This window comes from Nycticebus coucang, chromosome 4 (genome assembly GCF_027406575.1).
Source record: "Nycticebus coucang isolate mNycCou1 chromosome 4, mNycCou1.pri, whole genome shotgun sequence".
Taxonomy (NCBI): domain Eukaryota; kingdom Metazoa; phylum Chordata; class Mammalia; order Primates; family Lorisidae; genus Nycticebus; species Nycticebus coucang.
In genome coordinates, this window is record NC_069783.1 from 72601722 (window position 1) to 72626277 (window position 24556).

At 46.1% G+C, this 24556-nt stretch overlaps 1 protein-coding gene across 1 annotated transcript; it reads left to right on the forward strand.

Annotated features, from left to right (window-relative positions):
* The first annotated feature begins 1937 nt into the window (after window positions 1–1937).
* Window positions 1938–24127, forward strand: ACTG2 (actin gamma 2, smooth muscle). The gene is made up of 9 exons (XM_053588300.1): window positions 1938–2091; window positions 10578–10739; window positions 11825–11953; window positions 13304–13414; window positions 14522–14606; window positions 17644–17805; window positions 18611–18802; window positions 20217–20398; window positions 23897–24127. Exons 2-9 carry the CDS (start codon window positions 10614–10616, stop codon window positions 24038–24040), a joined length of 1131 nt encoding a protein of 376 aa, XP_053444275.1. The 5' UTR covers window positions 1938–2091; window positions 10578–10613; the 3' UTR covers window positions 24041–24127.
* Window positions 24128–24556: the final 429 nt, after the last annotated feature.

The following is a 24556-nucleotide window of genomic DNA, read 5'->3' on the forward strand; positions in this document are numbered from 1 at the left end:
AGGGAAATGATGCCCCTGGATCCATGACCAGGTCAGGGGAGACTAGTACCCTATCCCTGCCCTGGCCACATTCCCATCCAAAGAGGGAGACTTCAAGGAAGATCTTGTGACCTTGGTACACAGCCTTGAGCTGTCCAGCCTGACCAGTCAGAACTGACGGGACTCTGTCCCGGCTGGGACAGCTTCCCCCTCTTCCATCACCTGCCACCACCTTGCGTGTAGCACAGGTCCAGGAAGGGAGCCCTCCTCCACCCAGAATCCCAGCTGAGGACTTTTCTAGGAACTTCAAAGATTCAGAGGAGCTTCCCACAGGGCCTGAAATGTAGACTTAAGGTACTAAACACTTAGGCCAATGGTCAAAAAATGAGTAAGTGGACCTCGTGATGGTCCACATGACAGGGACGTGACAGCGTCCCTTCTCCACAGGGGACAACCACAGACCATCATGGGAAGCCTTCCCTACTCTTTCCTTGGGGTTCTCTTAGCAAAGGATATTCCTTTTCCACATGCCCCCCTGCCTCAATTCTCAGACCTGCACGAAGCCACTGCACTGAGCCATCCCCAAACTACCTAGAGCTCTCTGCACACAGCAGGTAAGCAATCCATGCTCCCTCTGTTGTGGGGTGGGTATCCCAGACAGTTGGGTTCGGGGAGTGTGTAAAACAGATGGCTGAGGCTCACCCCCAGAGTTTCTGATCAACAGGTCTGGGAAGCCTGAGAATCTGCGTGTTGAACATGTTCCCATGTCAAGCTGCTGCTGCATTCAGCCAGAACCCCCATGCTGGGAGCCACAGGGGCTGTAGAGGGAGCAGAATGAGGAAGGTCAATCAGGAAGCTGTGACCCTCCAGGGTGCAGCGCCCACAGCAGGGCAGGGCCAAAGGGACAGAACGGAGAATGTGGCACTGAGAGGCATTTCAGAGCATAGGCTACTGGTAAGGGACCCAGGTGGTTATGGGAGGAAGAGGAACAGAGAGGATTCTAGTCTGACTGACCTCTACCCTGAAGGACTGAGGGAAGGAGGCAGAGATGGGGAACCCAGGAGACACAGCAGCTTCGAGGGTAGGAGAGAAGGGTTCAGTTAGGACAGGCTGAGTTGGAAGAGCTGTAGAATCATCTGGATGAGGATGTCCAATGGGCAATTGACCACTCAAGTCTGCCTTGGGTGAGGTATTGGGACTGTGGGAAAGTAGAGTTGAAAGTGTCACCACAGAGCTAGTAGCTGAAAATGTGGGAAGTGAAGCAGCTGCCTAGGGAGAGAATAGGGATTACAAAAAGAAGAGCAAGAAACACAGGACTGTGGAAAGTTCTAGAGGCTTGTAAGTCTTGTTAGGGGGTGCCTCGACTCGGAAGCAGATCCTTCAGTGCATAATTCCCAATATTGATAGACTGGTAGAGAGAGTCCAGTAAGAAAAGGAAAGGCAGGAGAGAGCGAAGTTCCAGAGGAAGCTTAAGATGCCCTGAGACTCCCAGATGACAGCCCAGGGGTTAGGAGCTTGTGCTAAGAGGCAACAGGTGAGTAGGGCACGAGGGATTTCTTTCCCAGGTACAGATGGCATTTCCCTTTCGCCTTTATCAGTTGCAGGCTTGTACCAGATAAGGTACAATTGCACCCATTTGGGGGACACTGCATGGGTGTCCCAAGCATGCCCGGGGTGGCATGCAGCAAGGCCTGTGGAAAGAGGTGTGGACAGAGGAGGCCCACTGCCATTCTTGGTATGGTTCTCCCTCCTGGAGCAGAGCTGCTTCTGGTCTCCCTCCGGACAGCTTATAAGGCCTGGTGTGAGTTTTGTTTATGAAAGTGCAGCATAAAAGGAACAAATCCACCAGCACCGGGGCTGTTGCCACTCGAGTCCTTTTGCATACATTTTTCAAATGGTAATTCATTCTACTCATCCCCCCTTCCCCACCCCCCCAAGGCGATTTATTGAAAAAAACACCTTATATGGTAATATTGCTAACACACCGTCAGCTGGCCTTTTTAGGGACTCTGTTTAAAGAAGATCCGCCTCTGGGGTTTTATATTGCTCTGATATTTATGCCAAAGACACACCAGCCCTCAGTCACTGGGAGAAGAACCTCTCAGACACTCGGTGAGTACTATATGGCTTCTGCCGCCTCTCCCTTTCTGGAGCTGCCTGGTCTGTTGGGCGCGGGAGGCACCTCCAGATTGGCCTGGCTTCCGTGACGCTGGTCCAGGTCACACGTTGGGGCTCTTGGTGAGCAGTGGAGTCTGCAAGCACACTGCTGCCTGCCAGGAGAAGGCACTCTTGGCCACAGGGTGTCCTGGGCAGGGCAGCTTGGAACTGTGCTCTCTGCCCTCAGACTGGGGGGGGCAGCTACAATATAATGCCTGTAACCTCTGCTTGCCCAGGGCCAGTGGATAGTGACACCTGATGTTCTTTATCACTTGTCAGAATGTCTGGGAGGCTATTTTAGGGGAGCAGATACTTTGCAGAAAAACAGCTTCTTTTCAGAGTTTTTGTATCAAAGCCGAATATGGTCCATGAGATGTCTGTGCTGGAAATGGAGGGCATTTTCTTCAGTCCCCCTGCGGGTCTCTCTGTCCTCTGATTTGTGCTTGACTGAAGTGAATGGAGACTTTTCCCAGTTCCTGAAGACTCTGGGGTTATTGGGGGATGGGGAGTATCACATTGTTGTGTGGCATCCTGAGGTTTTAGGCTTAGGAAGAACTTGGCGCCATCTAATTCATCTTCCTCTAATGAGAACACTGAGGCCTGGAGAAGTCAAGCCATTCAAACCATTCTCCCCCCAGCTGTGAAACCACCTGCCAATGTCATCGTCACCCCCGCCCGACACACACAGACACACAGACATGCATGCACCAAGAATTAAGAGGAAAATGAAGCCACGGGGCTGCTTCTATTTTTATGATCAAAACTCTCTAGCATCTCATTTCAGCTGAGGCAGGCTGGTGTATGGTGCAGGCCTCGGAGGCAGACTGCCTGGCTTCAAAGTTATTGAGTGACCTTAATTTCCTCACTTGTCAAATGAGGATGATAGTAATATCTACTTGGTGATGGGCTGTGAGGATTGAAGGAGAGTAAGAATGCATTACACACTCAGCTCAAAGCTGGATTTCGAAACTTTAAGAATCTCTTGGAAGGCTTGTTAAAACACAGATTGACCTCTACTCCAACCCAAATTCTGATTGAGTAGACTGGGATGGGACCTGACAATTTGCATTCTTAGCAACCTCCGGGTGATGCTGAGGCTGCTGGTCTGGGAGCACAGCTTGCACCAGGAGGCTCTAATTGCTCTCGCAGTATTTGAATGTGGGTTCGCACTTTGAGACTAGCCCTTGGGCTGAAAAGAGGCAGAGCGTCCTGTGACAGAGAACAGAGACGGATGGGCGCTGGAGAAACTGTAATGCGCAGCAAGACTCTACCTGCCTTGCCTAAGAAACCAGGATGGGTAGTGTGACATCAAGATCTTGTGGCAAGATTTCTTTCCTCCTTCTCTTCGTTCATTTTAACAACACGTGCTGAGCACTTTTTATGTATCAGGCACTGTCCCTCCCTACTCCTTAGTGCTTCTGTGGTCACTGGAAGAGATGGATAAACAGATGAGAAACATGGAGTAATGAGTATATGAAAGGGGGAAAGGCCAGGAGAAATCCTCACTCAGCCTGGAAGTTATGAGGGGAGGCTTCCTGGAGGAAGTGGTGCCTGAGCTGGGTGCTGAAGTAGGGTTGTCCTGGTAAGGGGAAGCATGTTCTTTGGAACTCAAGTGGCAGCTCAACTCCACTGAATTTAGCTTGCAAGGCAGATGATGGCAAGGAGAACTAAATTCAGAGGGGTGGGCAGGGCTGGATTACAAGGGCTTTAGGTGCTAAACTAAAGGATCAGGCAATGGGGGCCAAAGAATGGTGACAGCAAGAGATTTGCCTTTTGAAGGGACTGCTTTGGCAGCTGTGAGGAGAGTGGGCTGGAACAGGGCAAGAGTACAACTGCAGGGTGCAGAGGTCCTGAGTTGGTGGTACTGGGGCCATGGAGGCAGAATCAAGAGGGGCTAGTGATTGGTTGGTAGGACAGAGGGAGGCACCAAGGTGTTGGACTCTTGGGTGGGTGGTGCAAGCCTCTGACGGTGGTTCCAGGTAGAGGCCAATGATAGGGAGAGCAGTCCTGGAGATGCTGAGTCAAGGGGCAGGAGGGGCATGGGGCCGCTGCACAGCAGGCTCAGGAGAGGGAGCTCAGGAGGGGACCTGGTCTGGAGCTGAGCCAGGGAGTGAATGGGAGGTCAGGTAAGAGCCAGAAGAGCAGGCGCCAAGGGCAGATTCCTGAGGATGGGAAATACTACTAACCAGAGTCATATTCAGTCAGATTCGTGTATATTAACCCAGTGAAGATACCCTGAAGTTAGTTAATTAGAGGTGTGTTGGTGTGAATACCAGTGCTGCAGAAGGACAGCCTTGCAGCCTTCAGGGATATTTCTAAATATTATCCTACAAGGTGCTATTAGAATTTTTCACCTTAGCAACACTTTCATGAAGTGATTTCTGTCTGCCAAGTTTGCTGATTTTGTGTGTGTGTGTGTGTGTTGTGTGTGTGTGAAGATAATGGATAGGCAGCTGCTTACACGTCATGTGAAGCCCTCACCCTAAAACTATGTCCCCAACTACTGTTTGAAATATCACCATTTGAGAGGCCTTCCTTTTAGGGCTAAAACTATCTACTAAATTAAAAATATCTTTGAGAACTGGTGTAAATTCAACCTTTAGCAGTCATTGATTTGTGAAATATATCATTCAGTTCCTTCCAATATGAAAGGCTTCATCCTGGGAGCAAGTTTTGATGAAGAAGAGTAAGAGAGATTAGTAAGAATTGTTTTTGTCCTTTATAATACAGACTTTTCTGTCGTGGCCCAGATACATAGCAGTAAATATTTTTAGCTTTGGTGGCCTAGAGGTCTCTGTCACAACTACTTCATTCTGTCATTGTAACAAAAGCAGCCATAGATAATATATAAATGAGAGGGGTGGTTGTGTTTCCATAAAATTTTATTTATAGATACTGAGATTTGAGTTTCATGTAATTTTCATGGGTCATGGAATATTCTTCTTCTTTTTCTTTTGTTCCCCACCATTTAAAAATGTAAAATTCAATCTAGTACAATGGCTCATGCCTATAATCCTAACACTTTGGGAGGCTGAAGCAGGAGGATCCTTGAAGCTAGGATTCAAGACCAGCCTGGGTGACATATCAAGACTCCCAAAATTAAAAAAAATATATATTAGCTGGGCGTGGTGTAGCATGCCTGTAGTCCCAGCTACTTGAGAGGCTAAGGCAGGAGAATCACTTAACCCCAGGAATTGGAGGTTGCAGTGAGCTATGTTGATGTCACTGCCCTCTAGCTGGAGTGACAGCCAAAGTCATTAGTTTCCTGGGGTCACAACTACTTTGTGCTCATGAGAATCTGAGAAAATTTAAGAGATTGAGCCTGTCTCTTAAAAAAAAAAAAAAAAAGAAGAAGAAGTAAAAACTATTCTTACGTGTGCAGACAAATAAAAACAGATCTGAGTTTGCCTATCCTGATTTACAGTTTATATATCACTTTCATTCCCATTATTTCATTTAAACCATCATCTCATGAGATAGATATTATCTTTTCCATTTTATAGAGGAGGAAACTGAGTGCCAGAGAGGGCAAATGGGAAGGGAGATACCAGGAGGGAGGAGACTTGCAAAGAAAGGAGAAATGGGAAGAACCCTAGAGCCAAACCTGCCCCCCTTGGCATGATGGTGAGGGGTGGATTTAACACCTCTGTCCTCACATTGGATTGGGGGTGACCAGGCAGATGAGTGAGTGAGCAAATTATTTGCACTCGTTATGTCTTTGGTTTCTGGCTACCTCTGAGGGATGGAATAAACGCTGCACTTTTAACTCCACGGGATCCTCAATGAAGCCCAGATGTAGTACACGCTGAGACAGCCAGAACAATTCACTCAGCTTCCCCTTAGTGCAAAGTGGTTGTGACCCTGGGAAACCACAGTGACTTGGACTCTGGTTCAGCTGACATGCTCCAGTCTAGCCACAAATTACCAGAAAGCAGCTGAGGAAAATTTAGAATTTCTCCTGGCAGAGACTTTCCAGGAGTCTGATTCCAGGGTACAGCCCTTCTTCCCAGGGTAGTGAAGGGCCTGAAGAAGCTCAAGGAGGCATCCAGCCCTCCTCCTGCCTTCAAAAGAGCAGGTGTAAAGCCACCTGGCATGCAGCAGAATGGTGTTGTTGACAGCCTGGGGTTGCCTGTGGCTTGTCTCAGTTGCTGCTCTGCTTGGGAAACAAAAAGTCCAATGTGCTCTCTTTCCATGTGTGAGGAACTGGACCCACGGGGGGCGTGGGGCAGCTGGTAAAAAAGCCAGACAGGCTTGAATTATGACTCACACACCAGAGAGGGTACTAGGGGGACCCTAGGGTAAGGCAGTCACAGAAATGCTTTGCCTCCTGGCCACCTTCTAGCTTTTGAGGCTGTTTCCCTTTCCTGGTGGACCACCTGCTAGAACAGGGCAACAGAGCTGCTTGCTGGCCAGCTTGAAGAGAAAACTGGCCCCATCATTCTAAATCAGGCCTGTGTGACCAAGTCATCTTGAGACTGGACTTTGGCAACTCAGGGATCCCAGAGGCAGAGCACGCCAGGTCTGGGAGGGGCCGCTCAGTGGTGGGATTGTTATTCAACATTCACCGAATGCTTGTCATCTTAGGCCATGCTTGTGCTACAAAAGAATACCTGAGACTGGGTTATTTACAAACAATAGAAATTTATTTCTCAAAGTTCTGAAGGCTGGGAAGTCCAAGATCTAGGGACCAGCAGGTTTAGTGTCTGGTAAGAGTCCAGTCACTACTTCAAAGATGTGTCGTCCATGGTGAAAGGGCAAGAAAGAGCAAGTGGGGGCCTCTGGCCCTTAGACGACAAACCCACTCCTAAAAGAAGGACATCAATCCATTCCCGAGGCAGAGCCCTCATGGCCTAATCATCTTTTTTTTTTTTTTTTTTGTAGAGACAGAGTCTCATTGTACCACCCTCGGGTAGAGGCCGTGGCGTCACACGGCTCACAGCAACCTCTTAACTCTTGGGCTTACGTGATTCTCTTGCCTCAGCCTCCCGAGCAGCTGGGACTACAGGCGCCCGCCACAACGCCCGGCTATTTTTTGGTTGCAGTTTGGCCGGGGCTGGGTTTGAACCGCCACCCTCGGTATATGGGGCTGGCGCCCTACTCACTGAGCCACAGGCACCGCCCAGCCTACTCATCTTTTAAAGGACCTACCTGTTACCACTGTTACAATAGCACTTAAATTTCAACGTGAGTTTTGAAGGGAACAACACTGAAACCGTAGCGCCTACTAGGTGCTAAATACTGACTAAGGTTCTGGGGCTAGAAGAGTAAATCCAGACATGGTCCTGGCAAGGGACGGGCTCAGAGGTTCACAGAAAGAAAAGAACACAGACCCTTTTGCTTCAGGGTGTTTGCTGCTAACAGCTGTAGAGAGACAGATAGGACAAAGCAAAATCACCAAACATGGGGAAATTATGACACTTTCACTAAAGTTGAGGAAGGCACATGCTCAGCCTTTGGAACCTGTCATCAGTTGATGCCACGCCTGCCCCTCCCAGCCTCTTCCTGGAGAGGAGATCTTTAGTTAAGTTCTCTATCTTCTCTGAGGCTCAGTTTCCAGAACTATAAAATGGAATTAAACATATCTTCTCTCAGGGCTTTCTTGAGGATTAAGTAGACAATAAATGGAGAGGATCTTAAATTTTTTTAATTAAAAATACATTCTTGGCTCAGCACCCATCACACAGTGGTTATGGCGACAGCCGTATACACCCAGGCTAGCGGTTTTGAACCCGGCCTGGGCCAGCTAGGCAACAATGACAACTGCAACAACAACAACAAAAAATAGCCAGGTGTTGCAGTGGGCGCCTGTAGTCCCAGCTACTTGGGAGGCTGAGATAAGAGAATCACTTAAGCCCAAGAGTTTGAGGTTGCTGTGAGCTGTGACACTACAGCACTCTACTCAGGGCAACATAGTGAGACTCTGTCTCAAATAAATAAGTAATATAAAAATGCATTCTTGGCTCGGTGCCCATAGCTCAGTGATTAGGGCGCCAGGCCACATGCACCAGGGCTGGTGGGTTCAAACCTGGCCCAGGCCTGCTAAACAACAGTGAGGACTACAACAACAAAATTGCCCAGGCGTTGTGGCTGGTGCCTGTAGTCCCAGCTACTTGGGAGGCTAAAGCAAGAAAATCGCTTGAGCCCAAGAGTTTGAAGTTGCTGTGAGCTGTGACGCTACAGCACTCTACTGAGGGTGACATAGTGAGACACTGTCTCAAAATAAATAAATTAATTAATTAAATAAAAATACATTCTTACCAAGAATGGAAACATTGACTATACTGCTATGTTTCAGCTAACAAAGCAGCTTGCACATTTTCCATTGCATTGAATATTTTGCTTTCTCTATTGCATGGAGATTTCTGGCAATTAGTTTACAAACTTATTTATTTCTCTCTCTCCCTCACTTTTTCTTTTTCTTCCCCTTCATGGGAACAAGAAGAAAAAAAACCAATTTATATATTATTCAATAACTTTTTTCAACATTAAGATGGCTTCTCATTTGGATCATTTTAAATAAAGCTGTGTTAAAACCAAAGCCTTTTACTCACCCATAACTGTTTTACAAGGATAAATTCTTAGGAGTACTTTTGTCAAGTCAAAAGGTAAGTGCATTTTTTAAAGCTTTTGATAAGTATTTTCAAATTCCCCTCAGAAAAGTGGAACAACTTGATATTCATCATCAGTGAATGTGAGCCCATTCCTTTATACCTTTGCCAGCAAGGGTGACCCCAAGAACAGGATGCAATCTTCCAGCCAGAGGTGGAGGCAGCTTTTATCCTGTCATGTACACTGCTGACAGCCAGAGGACACTGGGTCCTGCTCCAGGTGCTGAACAAGAGCTTTGTGGTTATTGAAATCCATATACAGGACTTCATATTTATCCCATCAAAAAATTTTTTTTGAGACAGAGTCTCACTTTGTCACCCCCAGTAGAGTGTTCTGGCCTCATAGCTCACAGCAACCTCTAACTCTTGGGCTCAAGCAAGTAGCTGGTGGACTGCAGGCGCCCACCACAATGCCTGGCTATTTTTAGAGGCAAAGTCTCGCTCTAGCTCAGGCTGGTCTCGAACTTGTGAGCTCAGGCAATCCACCCACCTCAGCCTCTCAAAGTGCTGGGATTACAGGTGTGAGCCACTGCACTTGGCCTCCATTAAATTTACTTACCCATTAAATTTATTTATTTATTTAATTACTGCCTTTCAGTGACAGTAACTCAGGCAGCTGTATATAAGCCTAACTGTATCACTGCTCAGCCTCATGGTTTTACCAATAGGGATATCTTGTTCTGGGTCCTGGGGTCTGGGTGAGCGAGCTTTTCTGACCTAGCAGAATGGTGTAGAAATCTATCCATGTCAGTCCACATAGATCTGCTTTGCTCTTCTCTTAGCTGCAATACTGTATTCCATACTTTGGACATTTGGATAGTTTCAAACTGGGTATTTGTTTCTCTAGTTAAAGAATACCAGTTTCCCCACACTTTTGCCAACATTTATTATAAAGCTATGACCGGTAACAACATGATGGGTGGAAAAGGGTATTTGATTTGCATTTCTTTGGTAACTAGGAAGGCTGAGCATCTCTTCATGTAGTTGGGTACTTGCATTTCCCTTTCTGTCAGTTAACTCTTCATAGTCTTTTTTTTCTTTTGGGCTGTTTATTTCTTTCTTATTGCTTTGTAGAACTTTTGTTTTTTTTTTTTTTTTGGTGTGTGTGTGTGTCTATGTATGTGTAGGACCTTTTTATATATTGTAAATAATAATTCTTTATTAGGTATATAGCAAAGTTTGTCAACTGTATTCCAAAACTTAAAGTCTTTTAGTGATTCTCTCCATTGGAGAAAGCTTTGTAGCCATTTTGGATTTTCGAAGGCAGTTTATTAGCTTGTCAGGGCGGCAGTAATAAAGTACCACACGCTGGGAGGCTTTGCCAACAGAAGTTTATTTTCTCGCAGTTCTGGAGACAGTGAGAAGGTGGCCTTCTACAGGCCTGTCTGCAGGGTTAGTCACCTTAAAGACCTCTCCATGACTTGTAGATGGCCACCCTCTCACTGTGTCCTTACATGGTCTACCCTCTGCATGCATCTGTGTCCTAATAAAGACTCTCACTGATTGGAGTAGTCATATTGGACACCAGCCATATTGGATTTATCTCATTTTAACTTAATTACTCCTTTAAAGACCCTATCTTCAAATACAGTTGCATTCTGAGGTAGTAGGAATTAGGACTTCAACATGAATTGTGGGGAGAAACAATTAATTCCATTAACAGCAGGGTAAAGGGAACAGCCCAAATGCCAGAGAGAGGGAGGCCAGGTCCACACCTGTCCCTCCTGGAAGTGGGCCCTGGTTGCAGCTAAGATGAGGTCCTAAAGCCAAGAAACTGTCTCCAACATGATTTGACAAGTGACTGACTAGTTCTTTTCTCTCCCAACCCCTAAGGTGCTCTAGCCCCTGGTTCACTTGCTACACTCAACCATGTGTGAAGAGGAGACCACTGCACTCGTGTGTGACAATGGCTCTGGCCTGTGCAAGGCTGGCTTCGCAGGAGATGACGCCCCCAGGGCTGTCTTCCCCTCCATCGTGGGCCGCCCTCGCCACCAGGTGTGTGCTCATCTGGATCCCAGGCTTTGAGCCACTAGGAGTAAGCACTGTGCTGTAGAGACTATGCTCAGCTCTCTCTCTGTGTGTATGTGTGTGTGTGTGTGTGTTCATGGTGGGGACGGGGAACCAATTCTGATTAACTGATAAAGCAGGGATAGAAATGTACAAGGCCAGCTGGGCTCAGTGGCTCACACCTATAATCTTAGCACTCTGAGAGGCCGAGGAGGCTGGATTGCTTGAGCTTAGGAGTTCAAGACAGCTTGAGCAAGAGTGAGACCCCATCTCTACTAAAACTAGAAAAACTAGCTGTGTGTCATGGCAGGTACTATGTAGTCCTGGCAACTCGGGAGGCTGAGGCAAGCATATTGCTTAAGTCCAAGAGTTTGAGGTTGCTATGAGCCATGATGCCACAGCACTCTACCCAGGGTGACAGTAAGACTTTGTCTCAAAGAAAAAAATAAAAAAGGAATATCCAGAGCCAAAACCAATATCCATCAGGCACACAATGATGGTGTTTTGTCTGGCTTAAATGTTAGGGGTTGCTAGGTTTGGAAAAAATTAAAATTATGCAATTGAACAAGCCCCTTGCCTTTAGGAAATTTACATTCTGTGAAGAAACACACCCAACTTGAGATCATGGGCTGTGATAGAGGTAAGGTATTTGATGAGGAGAGCACAAAGGAGGGAGGGACTCAATCTGAATGGGGACTTGGAAAGGAGAAAGTGTCATAGAAAAGGAATGCCTGAGAAGAAGGAGGATTTCAGCATGTGGAGCATGAGCACAGATTTAGAGGTGTAAAAGTGCAAGCACAGGGGATACACAATGCTGTGTGTGAAGATGAGGGGAAGAAGTCCATGGAGGGACCCTGTTTTTTCTCAGAAAGCAGCATCGTCTTGGAAGAAAGAAGAGAGACCAACCCTCAAGAAATCCTCCACCTTCTCTTTCTATCACCTCCACATTCACTAGTATCTGCTCTATCCTTGTTTCCAGCTATCCTGTCTCCATCCTCCTCTTCCTACAGAGACCTTCCAAGGCCCAGAGCCCTCTGCTGACTCCCTCTGTCTCCTCTTCTTTTGCATTGTAGGGTGTCATGGTGGGCATGGGCCAGAAAGACAGCTACGTGGGAGATGAAGCACAGAGCAAGAGAGGGATCCTAACTCTCAAATACCCCATTGAACACGGCATCATCACCAACTGGGATGACATGGAGAAGGTATCTGTGAATTCAGTTTGCTCGTTTCAATGTTAATATGTCATCAGGAGCCTCGTCGTGCATAAACCACTGCACCCTGTCAACTCTTCCTCTAAAATGTTTCTCATGTTCTTCCTTTCCTTTCCAGCCCCATGACCATGCCCCATAGTAGGTTGCCAGCCCTGAACTATTCCAATGGCTTTCTGTCTGATGTCTGTCTCCAGCCTTCATTCACCAAATTAATTCTCTACACTGCAGCTTAGCTTATCTTTCCCTGTCCTGGCATCTGAGGACCTGGCCCCACCCAGCTTTATCCTCTCAGCAAGATTTACTCAAGCCAGTGCCTACCCCTTCTTAAATATGTTATGCTGCCTCAAGAGAGGCAAATAGCCCTCTCTCCATTTTAGTTTTCTTGTCTGGACTTCAGGCAGGTGTGTTGGTGCTGGATTATTATGATGGTTTGCTAATAAAAATTTTAAGTAGGACTCTCTAGGAAGTTCTAGAAGCTTTCTTATTCAAGAATAAAAAAGGGGGGTTCATAGTGGTTCATGCCTGTAATCCCAGCACTCTGGGAGGCCAAGGCAGACCTAGGCAGGAGGATCCTTTGATCTCAGGAGTTCAAGACCAACCTGATCAAGAGTGAGACTCCATCTCTACTAAAAATAGAAAAATTAGCCAGGTGTCCTGACAGGTACCTATAGTCCCAGCTACTCAGGAGGCTGAGCAGGAGGGAGGCTGAGGCAAGAGGATTGGTTAAGCCCAGAAGTTTGAGGTTGCTGTGAGCTAGACTGACCTGGCACTCTAGCCTGGGGCAACAGACCAAGACTATTTAAAAAAAAAAAAAATGAAAAGAGATGTTGAGGCACCCACGCACCTGCAACAGTGGGAACTTTTACACCCCTACGCCTGAAGGGGCAAAGCAGGGTAGTGTCACAGGAGCCCTTTAAGAGCTGAAGCCTTGGAAGAGGGTTCACCAGCAGGAGTTGTGCTAGTATCCCCGGACCTCTCTGCTCCCCCATTTTCCAATCTCTTCTTTGCCAAATGTAGCAGGAGCCAGAAAGCAATGAACGATGAATGGTCCCCTGTCCTCAGCCCCCAGGGCGCAAAGCAGAGCAGAGAAGGGGGCAGAGTAAAGAGAAGGGAAGTTCAAATGGAAATAATCAACACTAGCAGCCCTGCCTGGGGCCCTGTGGCGAAGGAGTATACCTTTTAAATGCCAATCCCAAATTCCTAGAGCAGACAGTTCTCTTCTCTAGATCCAGCACCAAAATATCTAACACTGTGCCACATTCCCTCAACATGGGAAAGTCAATCAGAATTTTCCAGACCTTTGAGATTCTGCTGGACTCATCTGGCTTTTGTCTCAACTAGATCTGGCACCACTCCTTCTACAATGAGCTGCGTGTAGCACCTGAAGAGCACCCCACCCTGCTTACGGAGGCCCCCCTAAATCCCAAGGCAAACAGGGAGAAGATGACCCAGGTAAGAGGCCGGAAGCCTTGAGCACTAGCACAAGAATGCAACAGGAGATGCCTGGCCAGGTACTTTCTCCCCTTCGTACAGGAATGCAGTGGAATTCTTTGAGGGCCTGCTGTGTACATAGTCCATGCCAGGACAAATGGGAAGTTGGCATGCATTAAAGAAGTATCAAGTTGGCATTCCTGCTCTTAATAAGATTACAGGCTGGAATAAATTGTGGTATATATACACCATGGAATACTATGCAGCCTTAAAGAAAGATGGAGACTTTACCTCCTTCATGTTTACATGGATGGAGCTGGAACATATTCTTCTTAGTAAACTATCTCAAGAATGGAAGAAAAAGTATCCAATGTACTCAGCCCTACTATGAAACTAATTTATGGCTTTCACATGAAAACTATAACCCAGTTATAACCCAAGAATAGGGGGAAGGGGGAAAGGGAGGGGACGGAGGGGGGAGGTGGGCGGAGAGAGGGTGATTGGTGGGATTACACCTCTGGTGCATCTTACAAGGGTATATGTGAAACTTAGTAAATGTAGAATGTAAATGTCTTAACACAATAACTAAGAAAATGCCAGGAAGGCTATGTTAACCAGTGTGATGAAAATGTGTCAAACGGTCTATAAAACCAGTGTATGGTGCCCCATGATCGCTTTAATGTACACAGCTATGATTTAATAAAAAAAAATTAAAAAAAAAAGTGTTAGGATTACAGGTATAAGCCACATACCTGGCTAAAAAAAAAAAATTACAGGCTGGGCATGGTGGTGGTTCACGCCTGCAATCCCAGCACTTGGGAGTCTGAGCCAGGTGGATTGCCTGAACTCACAAGTTCCAGACCAGACTGAGCCAGAGCAAGACCCTGTCTCTAAAAATACCCAGGTGTTGTGGTAGGTGCCTGTAGTCCCAGCTCCTTGGAGGCTGAGGCAAGAGGATGACTTGAGCCCAAGAGTTTGAGATTGCTATGAGCCATGATGCCACAGCACTCTACCAAGGGTGACAAAGTGAAACTTTGTCTCAAAAAAAAAAAGATTACAAACCATTCTGTAGGCCAAGAGGTGCATGGTTTTTGCCAAATAATTCTTTATTCTTTGTTATCCTTTCAGATTATGTTTGAGACCTTCAATGTCCCTGCCATGTATGTTGCCATTCAAGCCGTGCTCTCCCTCTATGCCTCTGGCCGCACGACAGGTGAGTGGACCTGTAATTCATTCCTTTTCTCACTTTAGGGGTAGTAGGAAAAAACTGGGCTCTAGCAGAGGCTCCTGCTCAGAAGAATCAAAGCAACAAAGTTCAGGGAAAATCTTGCTTAGGGCTAACATGGGAATGCCAGATGTGAGCTTATGCGGGGTAGTGGGAAAGAATTTCCATGAACAAAGCATAACTAGTACATCCAGGAGTGGCTATTTTCATTCACAGTACACACATTGCAACAATACTGAAATGCTTATACACACATTGCCGGAGCTTATACACACATTGCAACAATACTGAAATGCTTCTTCCTCATGAAGCAGCAACAATAGAACCTGTGGTGGTGGATAAGTAAGCACAGTCATGCGTTGCTTAATGACAGGGATATGCGGCTAAGTGCTGTGGTGCTCTAACGCCGAGGTTCAAAAAGTCTTACTTTCTTGGCCTCCCAGGTAGCCAAGAATATATGCATGAGCCACCACACCCAGCTAAGTTTTTTTTTCTTTTTGGCACAGAGTCTTACTATGTCGCCCTCAGTAGAGTGCTGTGTCATCACAGCTCACAGCAACCTCCAACTCTTGGGCTTAAGCGATTCTCTTGCCTCAGCCTCCCAAGTAGCTGGGACTACAGGTGCCCACCACAACGCCTGGCTATTTTTTGGTTGTGGTTGTCGTTGTTTGGCAGGCCCAGGCTGGATTCGAACCAGCCAACGCATGTGTATGTGGCTGGCACCCTAGTCGCTGAGCTACAAGTGCCAAGCCATACACCCAGCTAATTTTTTTTTCTTTTCTTATTTTTTCTTTTCTTTTTTTTTTGTAGAGATGAAGTTTTTTTATGTTGCTCAGGTTACTGTCAAACTCCTGGCATTGAGCAGTCCCTCTGCTCAACAGAGGTTGCTCAATCCCTTTGGCCTCCCAAAGTGTTAGGATTACAGGCGTGAGTCGCCACACCCAGCCAGGGGCATGTTCTGAGAAATGAGAATCATTAGGCGACTTCTTCATTGTAGGAACATCATCGCATGTACTTACACAGACCCAGATAGTATCTCCTGCTACATATCTAGGCTGTATGGTATAGTCTATTGCTCCTAGGCCTAGGCAACAAACCTGTAGAGCATGTTACTGTACCTAGTACTGTAGGCGATTTTAACACAGCATTCATTCACCCATCAAATGTTTCCCATTACTCTCTACAATGTGACAAGCACAGTACCAGGCCATGAGCATACACTGACAAACAAGACAGACCCTGCCATTGGAGCTAACCATTTGGTGGAGGAGAAACATAAGTAAAAGAAACTTTTACTGCAGGTGATAAGGACAGTAATGGGAAATACAAGGCACGTGGAGTTTTGTATCCAGCACTTCACAATTGATTTTTTGTAGCAAACATATCATGTTTAATGGCCAGATAGTGGTCATTGTATGAGAGTTTTATCATTTATTCATTATACCATTTCTTTTTTACTGGACCTTTAACTTGTCTCTAATTTTTATTAATATTATAAAATATGCTGTGATTAAGATACTTACACAAGAGTAACTTACTCATTTCTATATATTAATTTTGCATCTCTCCCTTCCTAAGCCATCTAATTAAGTCTACTGGTTTCTTATTTGATTCTGTTGGGTCTCCTATATGTAAAACCACATTATCTGCGAATAATGACAATTCCGTTTCCTTTGGGTGATAATATCTCTTATTTCTATTTTCTGCTATAACAGAAAAGATTTCTCTGTTTGGCTAGAACATCCAGGACAATAATAAATAGTAATGATGATATTGTAGCATTTTCCTATCAATTATGATATGGCTGTTAGTACAAGAAATATTTTTCGTATTGAGAAATCTTACTTCTTTTCATGGCTTACTTTAAGTTTCGTCACTAGAGAATGTTAATTTTTTTTTTAAATTGGCTGTTTTTTAATAGCCTCTTTCAGATCTAATGATCCAATAATGTGTGTGTTAATTTGATGCCTAAAGGATGTGCAAACTATCCAATCTCAATTAAAGAATATGTGGTCTAGGCTCAGCACCTGTGGCTCAAGTGGCTAAGGCGCCAGCCACATACACCTGAGCAGGTGGGTTCGAATCCAGCCTGGGCCCACCAAACAACAATGATGGCTGCAACCCAAAAATAGCTGGGTGTTACAGTGGGCACCTGTAGTCCCAGCTACTTGGGAGGCAGAGGCAGGAGAATTGCTTGAGCCCAGGAGTTGGAGGTTGCTGTGAGCTATGATGCCACAGCACTCTACCCAGGGTGACAGCTTGAGGCTCTGTCTCAAAAAAAAAAAAGAATATGTGGTCTAGATTTTATGCAAATTGCCCGAGTGTTTCAAGGAATATAAAAAATAGAAACATTTTACTTGCCTTCCAGAGACCTGTCGTCTATTTTGGGAGAAAAGAAAAATGACATACATAAAAAATAAAAGATCTGGCCAGGCACAGTGGTTCACGCCTATAATCCCAACACGATGGGAGGCTAAGGAGGGAGAACCGCTTGAACTCAGGAGTTTGAGACTTGCCTGTGCGAGAGTGAGACCCCCAACTCCTAAAAAAATGAAAAACCCAGCCGGGCACTACAGCGAGTGCCTGTAATCAATCCCAGGGGCTTCCGGAGGCTGAGGCAGCAGAATGCCCATTGCCTAAGTTGCAGTGAGCTAGGATGCCATTGCTCTCTGCTCAGGGCATAGGGTGGGACTCTGTCTCAACAACAAAAAAAAATAAGTAAATAAATAATAAAAACATCTGACTGATGATTCTCAGGACGGGTGAATTTTAACTGCTAAAGGAAAACATACCCTGTTTCCCCGAAAATAAGACATCCTCCGAAAATAAGACCTACTTACAGGAAAGATAAGATGTCCCCTGAAAATAAGACCTAGCACATCTTTGGGAGCACACCTTAAAATAAGACACTGTCTTATTTTCGGGAAAACAGGGTAGTAGTTGAGTGTCATTGGTAACAGACCCCAGGCAGAGAAAGATGAAAGACAAGAATGAGCTTTTCCTAAGTCCTATCTTCTGTCCATAGGCATTGTCCTGGATTCGGGGGATGGCGTTACCCACAATGTTCCCATTTATGAGGGGTATGCCCTGCCCCATGCGATCATGCGCCTTGACCTGGCTGGCCGCGACCTCACGGACTACCTCATGAAGATCCTCACGGAGAGAGGCTATTCCTTTGTAACCACAGGTATCCAGCCCCATTCCTAATTCTGAGTTGAACTCAGAAGCAGATCTGATTTAGGATCAGAAGTACTCAGAACTGATGAAAATTCTATGGCCCTGTGTCCTCAAACTTTCTTAGTATAGACTGGGAGACCTTAAGCTGAAGCTGGGCCTCTAGAAAAGATCAGATCATCCAGGCAGCCTTTTTTAAGGAGAAATGTCCTGACCAAGGTGTCCTGGGGAGAGCACATAAATTAAGCCTACTTGCTCAAGCACCACTACGCCAAACCTGCATTTACCCCTGTAGCAATCAGCTGCCTCTGTGCATGTGCACATCTGGATCAGGGCTAATTTCTATGCAGCTGAATGGTAGTAAAGATCGAGTGATGTGTTTCATTACCCAGGGGTGCCGATGGCTTATCTGAGGACAAGTGGAATAAGTGAGGTCTGAATTTCTAAGGGAAAAGTGTCATGTGGCCTATCTGGGCAAGAGCAGCTTTTAGGTGGGGGCCTTTCTGGATTCTGCAAGATCACAACATATAAGTTGGAATCTAGATCAGAAATGTGTCCTGGAAGGCCTGGAGCTTTGGCAGAAATCCCATGCAAAGTCTTCCTTGGGAATTAAAACTTCCAACTCCCACTTTAGAAAGAGAAATAGAAAAATTAACACGGGATGGAGAGACCCTTGACCCTCTTCAGGGGCAATTCTATCATCATCCTAAGACTGAATCCAAAGTAGCTGTAAGGAGGAAATTTTCCTGGAGATCAAAATGGGTCATCCAAACTAATTGAGCTGAGCATCTACCTGCTGTCATTTCTGCTCCTTCCAGCTGAGCGAGAAATTGTGCGAGACATCAAGGAGAAGCTATGCTATGTGGCCCTGGATTTTGAGAATGAGATGGCCACAGCAGCCTCCTCTTCCTCCCTAGAGAAGAGCTATGAGCTGCCAGATGGGCAGGTCATCACCATCGGCAATGAGCGCTTCCGCTGCCCCGAGACACTCTTCCAGCCTTCCTTCATTGGTGAGGTGCTTCCCTCAGTGCCTGCTGAGCATTTGACCAATCAGGAGGGCAGGGGGCAGGGTGGGTGAGGTGTGGAAAGAGAAACACCAACAATCACAAACACTTTGTTTATTGTTTATGCACAGACACATTTACTTGGAGAGTACCAAAAATATATAAATAATTCTACTAGGGAAAATCTAATTTTAAATAAAAGGGAGAAGAAATCAAGACATAGGAAAAGCAAAGTGGGAAATATAACATGAAGACAAGAATGAGGTTAAAACAAAAACAGCTGAGGCAATATCTAACAAATTCAGGTGGTACTTTGAGAGGATTCTTCTATCTACAGTGCGGAATTACATTGCATGGAAAAAAGACTGGAAGTGGGGAGACCAGGCAGGCGGCAGAAGCCGGTTTGGTATGCAGGGCGATTCACTGCGGAAGATCTTCATGCCACGCTATAGTAGCTAGATGTCAACCCATAGGCAATGGGGGGCTGTTAGACATGGTATAATGGGCATATCCATAAAATGAAATGTTGTTCAGTATAAAAGAGAATGAAGTATCGATACATGTTGTGACACAGATGCTCCTTGAAAATGCTATGCTGAGTGAAAGGAGCCAGACACAAAAGAATACATGGTATATGGTTCCAAACGTTTCTATGACACATCCAGAATAGGCAAATCTTCTAGGGCCAGAGAGTAGATTAGCTAATACCCTAGGGCTGGGGCAGGGCAGAGGGGAAAATGGGAGTGACTGCTAAGGGCCATGGGGTTTCTTTGTGGGGTGTTAAAAATGTTCTGAAATTACAGCACTCTGAGAGGCTGAGGCCTGTGGCTCACTTGAGCTCAGGAGTTTGAGACCAGCCTGAGCAAGAGCAAGACCCCATCTCCAAAAATAGGAAAAATTAGCCGGGGGTTGTGGCAGGTACCTGTAGTCCCAGCTACTCGGGAGGCTGAGGCCGGAGGATCACTTGAGCTCAGGAATTTGAGGTTGCTGTGAGCTCCGATGATGCCATGGTGCTCTAGCCTGGGCAACAGAGTGAGACTTTGTCTCAAAAAAAAAAGTTCTCAAATTAGATTGTGGTGATGGTTGCACAAATTGTAGACGTACTAGAAACTACTGAATTGTACACTTTAAAGGCACTTTTATGACAGGTGAACTATATCTCAATAAAGCTGTGAAAAAAAGATGATAGGACAAAGTGTTCCTTTAGAAATAGTGTGGGCAACAGTGTGAAAGACTATTGATCAGAACAGGAGGAAGCTAAAGGCAGGGTTCTGAGCAGGTAGGGCATCTGATCTTGTAAGCCTTTTGGGAGGTATTAAGGGTCTGAAACTAGGATAGTTGCAATAGCAGAACAGTCATTTGAGGACCTGGAGGTGTGAGCATTTGTGAAGTGTCAACTAGATATTGTGATCTCCACTAGGCATGGAGTCTGCTGGAATTCATGAGACGACCTACAATTCCATCATGAAGTGTGACATTGACATCCGTAAGGACTTATATGCCAACAATGTCCTCTCTGGGGGCACCACCATGTACCCTGGCATTGCTGACAGGATGCAGAAGGAGATCACAGCCCTGGCCCCCAGTACCATGAAGATCAAGGTGGGTCTTGCCTCGGCCCCTCTATCCTGTTCTTTGTACAAAGACCTACCTAAGAGATGCTCAGAGGCAGGTTGCCATTCCCAGGAGCTTACTGGTCTACTAGGTTCAGTACCATCTGGAATAGAGCCAGTTTCATCTTAGGGGATTATGCTCCTTAGACACTGATGGGCTAGAGACATGCTCAGTATGGGATCTCAAACATAATCACATTGATGTCATACGAAAAGGGTTTGGAAGAATTTCGGATGAAGAGAATATTAAGGAGGTTGGGGGAGGAAATCAGGAGGCAGAAAATAGAAGGGATGAAAAGGAGGTCACAACGTCTTTAACTTTAAAAAGGAGATGAGCGTTACCTTAGAAGAGGGAGAAATTTCCAAAAAAGAGACATGCGGCCACATGCCTCGATTTCTGGACATCCTCTGATCTACTGTTTTACCTTGGCCTTGGCCTTCTCCACCCTGCTTCCAAGAAATGCATTTCACCCCATAGGTCTTGACAGGATGAGAGATTCTCCCCAACCTTTGGTCTTCAAGTAATCACACAGACCTTTTGAGGGCTTCTAAGAACTCTGCTGCTGAGAGGTGAAAGAGTTGGGAATAGAAACAACACATCAGTTGAAAGTTACAAAGCCGGGCGGGGCCTGTGGCTCAAGGGGTAGGGCGCCGGTCCCATATGCCGGAGGTGGCGGGTTCAAACCCTGCCCCGGCCAAAAAAAAAGAAGAAAGTTACAAAGCCAGTCTCTGGGGAGTAGACCTGATGCGAGGTACTGTGTTCTCTGCCAATATTCTAAGAACCTTCTTCATAAGAGAAGGCTGCCCCAGGCCTTTTCTCTGCCTAACAGATGGCACCTATGATAGGGAAGCAGAGCAGGCCCCCAGAAAACTGGTGAGAACCCATAGCACTTCTCACCCAGAGCCACAGAGCAGTGTATTCACTGAGGCCTGCCCTGTGGACAGCATTGTGCAAGGCCTGGGGCAAGTGTCTGGATTTTTACCAGGACCGTGTGTCAGGATACCACACCTAGCCTCGCCCCCAGATACTGGTTCAATAGGTGTGAGGTGCCCTCATCACTGACACTGATAAACCAATTAGGAAATACATCAGATCCTAATGGATCCTAACGGATATGATGCATTTCCTAATTCATGAGCCATTTCTCTGAGTTGAACAATATACACCAGCATTCACTGAGTTTAGGATCTCATTAATATGTACAATGGATGGGAGAGTGACCTAAGTAAGATAAGAGAAGAAAGGGCCCCCAAGCAAGGGAAGTAGAGTGAACAAAGGTGCTCAGAGGAGTATGTGCTCATATGAGCACCCTAACCAAAATGGACAGCAGGGGCGGTGCCTGTGCCTCAAAGGAGTAGGGCACTGGCCCCATATGCCGGAGGTGGTGGGTTCAAACCCAGCTCTGGCCAAAAAAAAAAACTGCAAAAAAACAAAAAAAAAATGGACAGCAGGATTTGTGCAGAAGAATTGAGGGGTGGGGGGCTCGGCGCCTGTAGCTCAGTGAGTAGGGTATCAGCCACATACAACAAGGCTGGCAGGTTCGAGCCTGGCCTGGGCCTGCTAAGCAACAATGACAACTGCAGCCAGAAAATATCCAGGCATTGTGGCAGGAGCCTATAGTCCCAGCTACTGGGGAGGCTGAGACAAGAGAATTGCTTGAGCTCAAGAGTTTGAGGTTGCTGTGAGCTGTGACACCACAGCACTCTAAGAGGACAACATAGTGAGACTCCATCTCAAAAAAAACCCCAAAAAACAAAAAAAAAAAAAGAATTGAGGGGGAGGAGCCAATCCTGAAAGACATGGAAGAAGAAATTTAGGGTGAGAGTGAGGCTGAGATTAGAACCAACAGCCCAAAACAAATCAAAGTTTTCTTACAACTAGGTGTGCCTGACAATAAAATCCGTTACCTTCTTAGTGGCTGTGCATTCCCAGTCCTTGAAATATCTGTTCAAGGAGCATTTGGGTGACTTTTGTCTGCCCGAATAATAACTTCTTATTCTATAACTCCATGACCTCTGCAATTTAGGAAATATATACTAGAGGATTCTAAGGAAATGAAAAATAAATCAATTTATTGTCTGGTTCACTGAATTCTTAGATCCTTCAGAAAGGGGGAAATTAGTTGAAGAATCATAGTTCTTTTTCTTTTTTTTTTTTTTTGAGACAGAGCCTTAAGCTGTTGCCCTGGGTAGAGTGCTGTGGCATCACAGCTCACAGCAAACTCTAGCTCCTGGGCGTAAGCAATTCTCTTGCCTCCACCTCCCACGTAGCTGGGACTACAGGCACCTGCCACAACGCCCAGTTATTTTTTAGTTGTAGTTCTCATTGTTGTTTGGCAGGCCTGGGCTGTATTTGAACCTGCCAGCTCTGGTGTATGCGGCTGGCGCCTTAGAAGAATCATAGTTCTTTGGGATCCACTTTTAGGTGGAGTTCAAAGTTGTTTGACAAGACAGCCAATTTCTTTTCTTTTCTTTTCTTTTCTTTTTTTGGAGACAGACTCTTACTTTGTCACCCTCGGTGGAGTGCTGTCCTGTCACAGCTCACAGCAAGTTCGTGCTCCCGGGCTTGGGTGATTCTCTTGCCTCAGCCTCCCGAGTAGTTGGGACTACAGCCACCTTCCACAATGCCCGGCTATTTTTTGTTGCAGTTTGGCCAGGGCCGGGTTCGAACCTGCCACCCTCAGTATATGGGGCCAGTGCCCTACCCACTGAGCCACAGACGCTGCCAAGACAGACAGGTTCTAAAGGCCAAGTCCATAACTCCTAGTGGAAAGGAGGAAAAATGTATGAAATTAAGAACTTCTCAGACATAAGTGGCCATTGACAGATAAAGCTCAGGACAGGATTTGGGTAGGCTGGTTTGGACTCAGGAACAGGAGAAGCCCAGTCCGATCTGTCCACGCATCCAAACTCCAGCTGAGAACAGAACAGGTTCCCCCTATAGATGTTTGTATTGGTCAGCTTTTGCTGAATAATAGTTATGGAATCTCAGAGGCATGTAACAATGAGCATGTCTTGTTCATGCCTCTACAGGTCAGCTGGGAATCAGCTGATCAAGGTCAGTCTTGGATAAGCAGATCTGTTTCTCTCACTACGGAGCTCATAAAGAAGGGCTAGCAGCTTCTCAAGGGCAGCTCTTCTCATGAAGATGGTAGAAGCACAAGACAGCGTGCACTCTTCCCATGACACACTTCAGCCCCTATTTGTGTCATGTCTCCTAACATCCCCCTAGCCAAAGCAGACACACAGTCCAGCCCAGAGTCACAGGGTAGAGTAATGCACTCTTTCCGTGGAGGAGCAAAGGGAGGGGTGGGGGCATGAAGATTTCAAGCAGTAATCTAATCTCCACGATGTTTATTCTGTGCATTTCTGAGCAGGGACACTGCCTTTTTCCAGGATAGTCTGGAGGCAGGGCAAGTTGATTTCTGGACCACCTTGCCTATTTCCATTGTGGGCTGATTGTGACTTTCACATTTGCTGTTTGCAGATTATTGCTCCTCCAGAACGGAAGTACTCAGTCTGGATTGGGGGCTCCATCCTGGCCTCTCTCTCCACCTTCCAGCAGATGTGGATCAGCAAACCTGAGTATGACGAGGCAGGGCCTTCCATCGTCCACAGGAAGTGCTTCTAAATCAGAACAGCTTCTCTGAGGATCCCCTTGATCCCCTTGGTAACTGCTCTGTTACCAATCATGAAACATTAAAACCTGCAAGTCTGACTTCTCTGCATGGGGCTCTTTTTTTCCAGGGCTGGTTCTCATACAAAGTGCTAAGGACTTTTCACACATTGTTTCTTTTTTAATTTTTTTCTTGGTCCTCCTAGTGAATCATTGCCTTTTGTCTTTTATTTTATTTTCACATTGTTTCTAATCCATACAATGATCTTATGAGGGAGGGGCTATTATTATCACCATATTACAGATGAGGAGATTGAACTCAGGAAAGTTAAGAGCTTGCTGAACCCCAGACAGCACCAAGATGAAAATTCAAGTGTATCTGACTCCAGAGAGGATTCTCCAAGAGGGCTTCTACTAAGCCCTCTTGTCTCCCTTTCCCTTAACATGAGTAAGGATGAAGATGAGATGACTCATGGAGGGTTAAGAAACATGGACTTTCTCTGATGTAAGTCCTTGTACTCAAGGATAATA

What these genes read in the sequence shown, in the direction of transcription:
- ACTG2 (XM_053588300.1), top strand. Translation starts at nt 10,614, where the DNA reads ATGTGTGAAGAGGAGACCACTGCACTCGTGTGTGACAATGGCTCTGGC. An exon ending in CTATTCCTTTGTAACCACAG is followed by an intron (nt 17,806 to 18,610) that starts GTATCCAGCCCC and finishes TGCTCCTTCCAG; the next exon opens with CTGAGCGAGAAATTGTGCGA. An exon ending in CCAGTACCATGAAGATCAAG is followed by an intron (nt 20,399 to 23,896) that starts GTGGGTCTTGCC and finishes TGCTGTTTGCAG; the next exon opens with ATTATTGCTCCTCCAGAACG.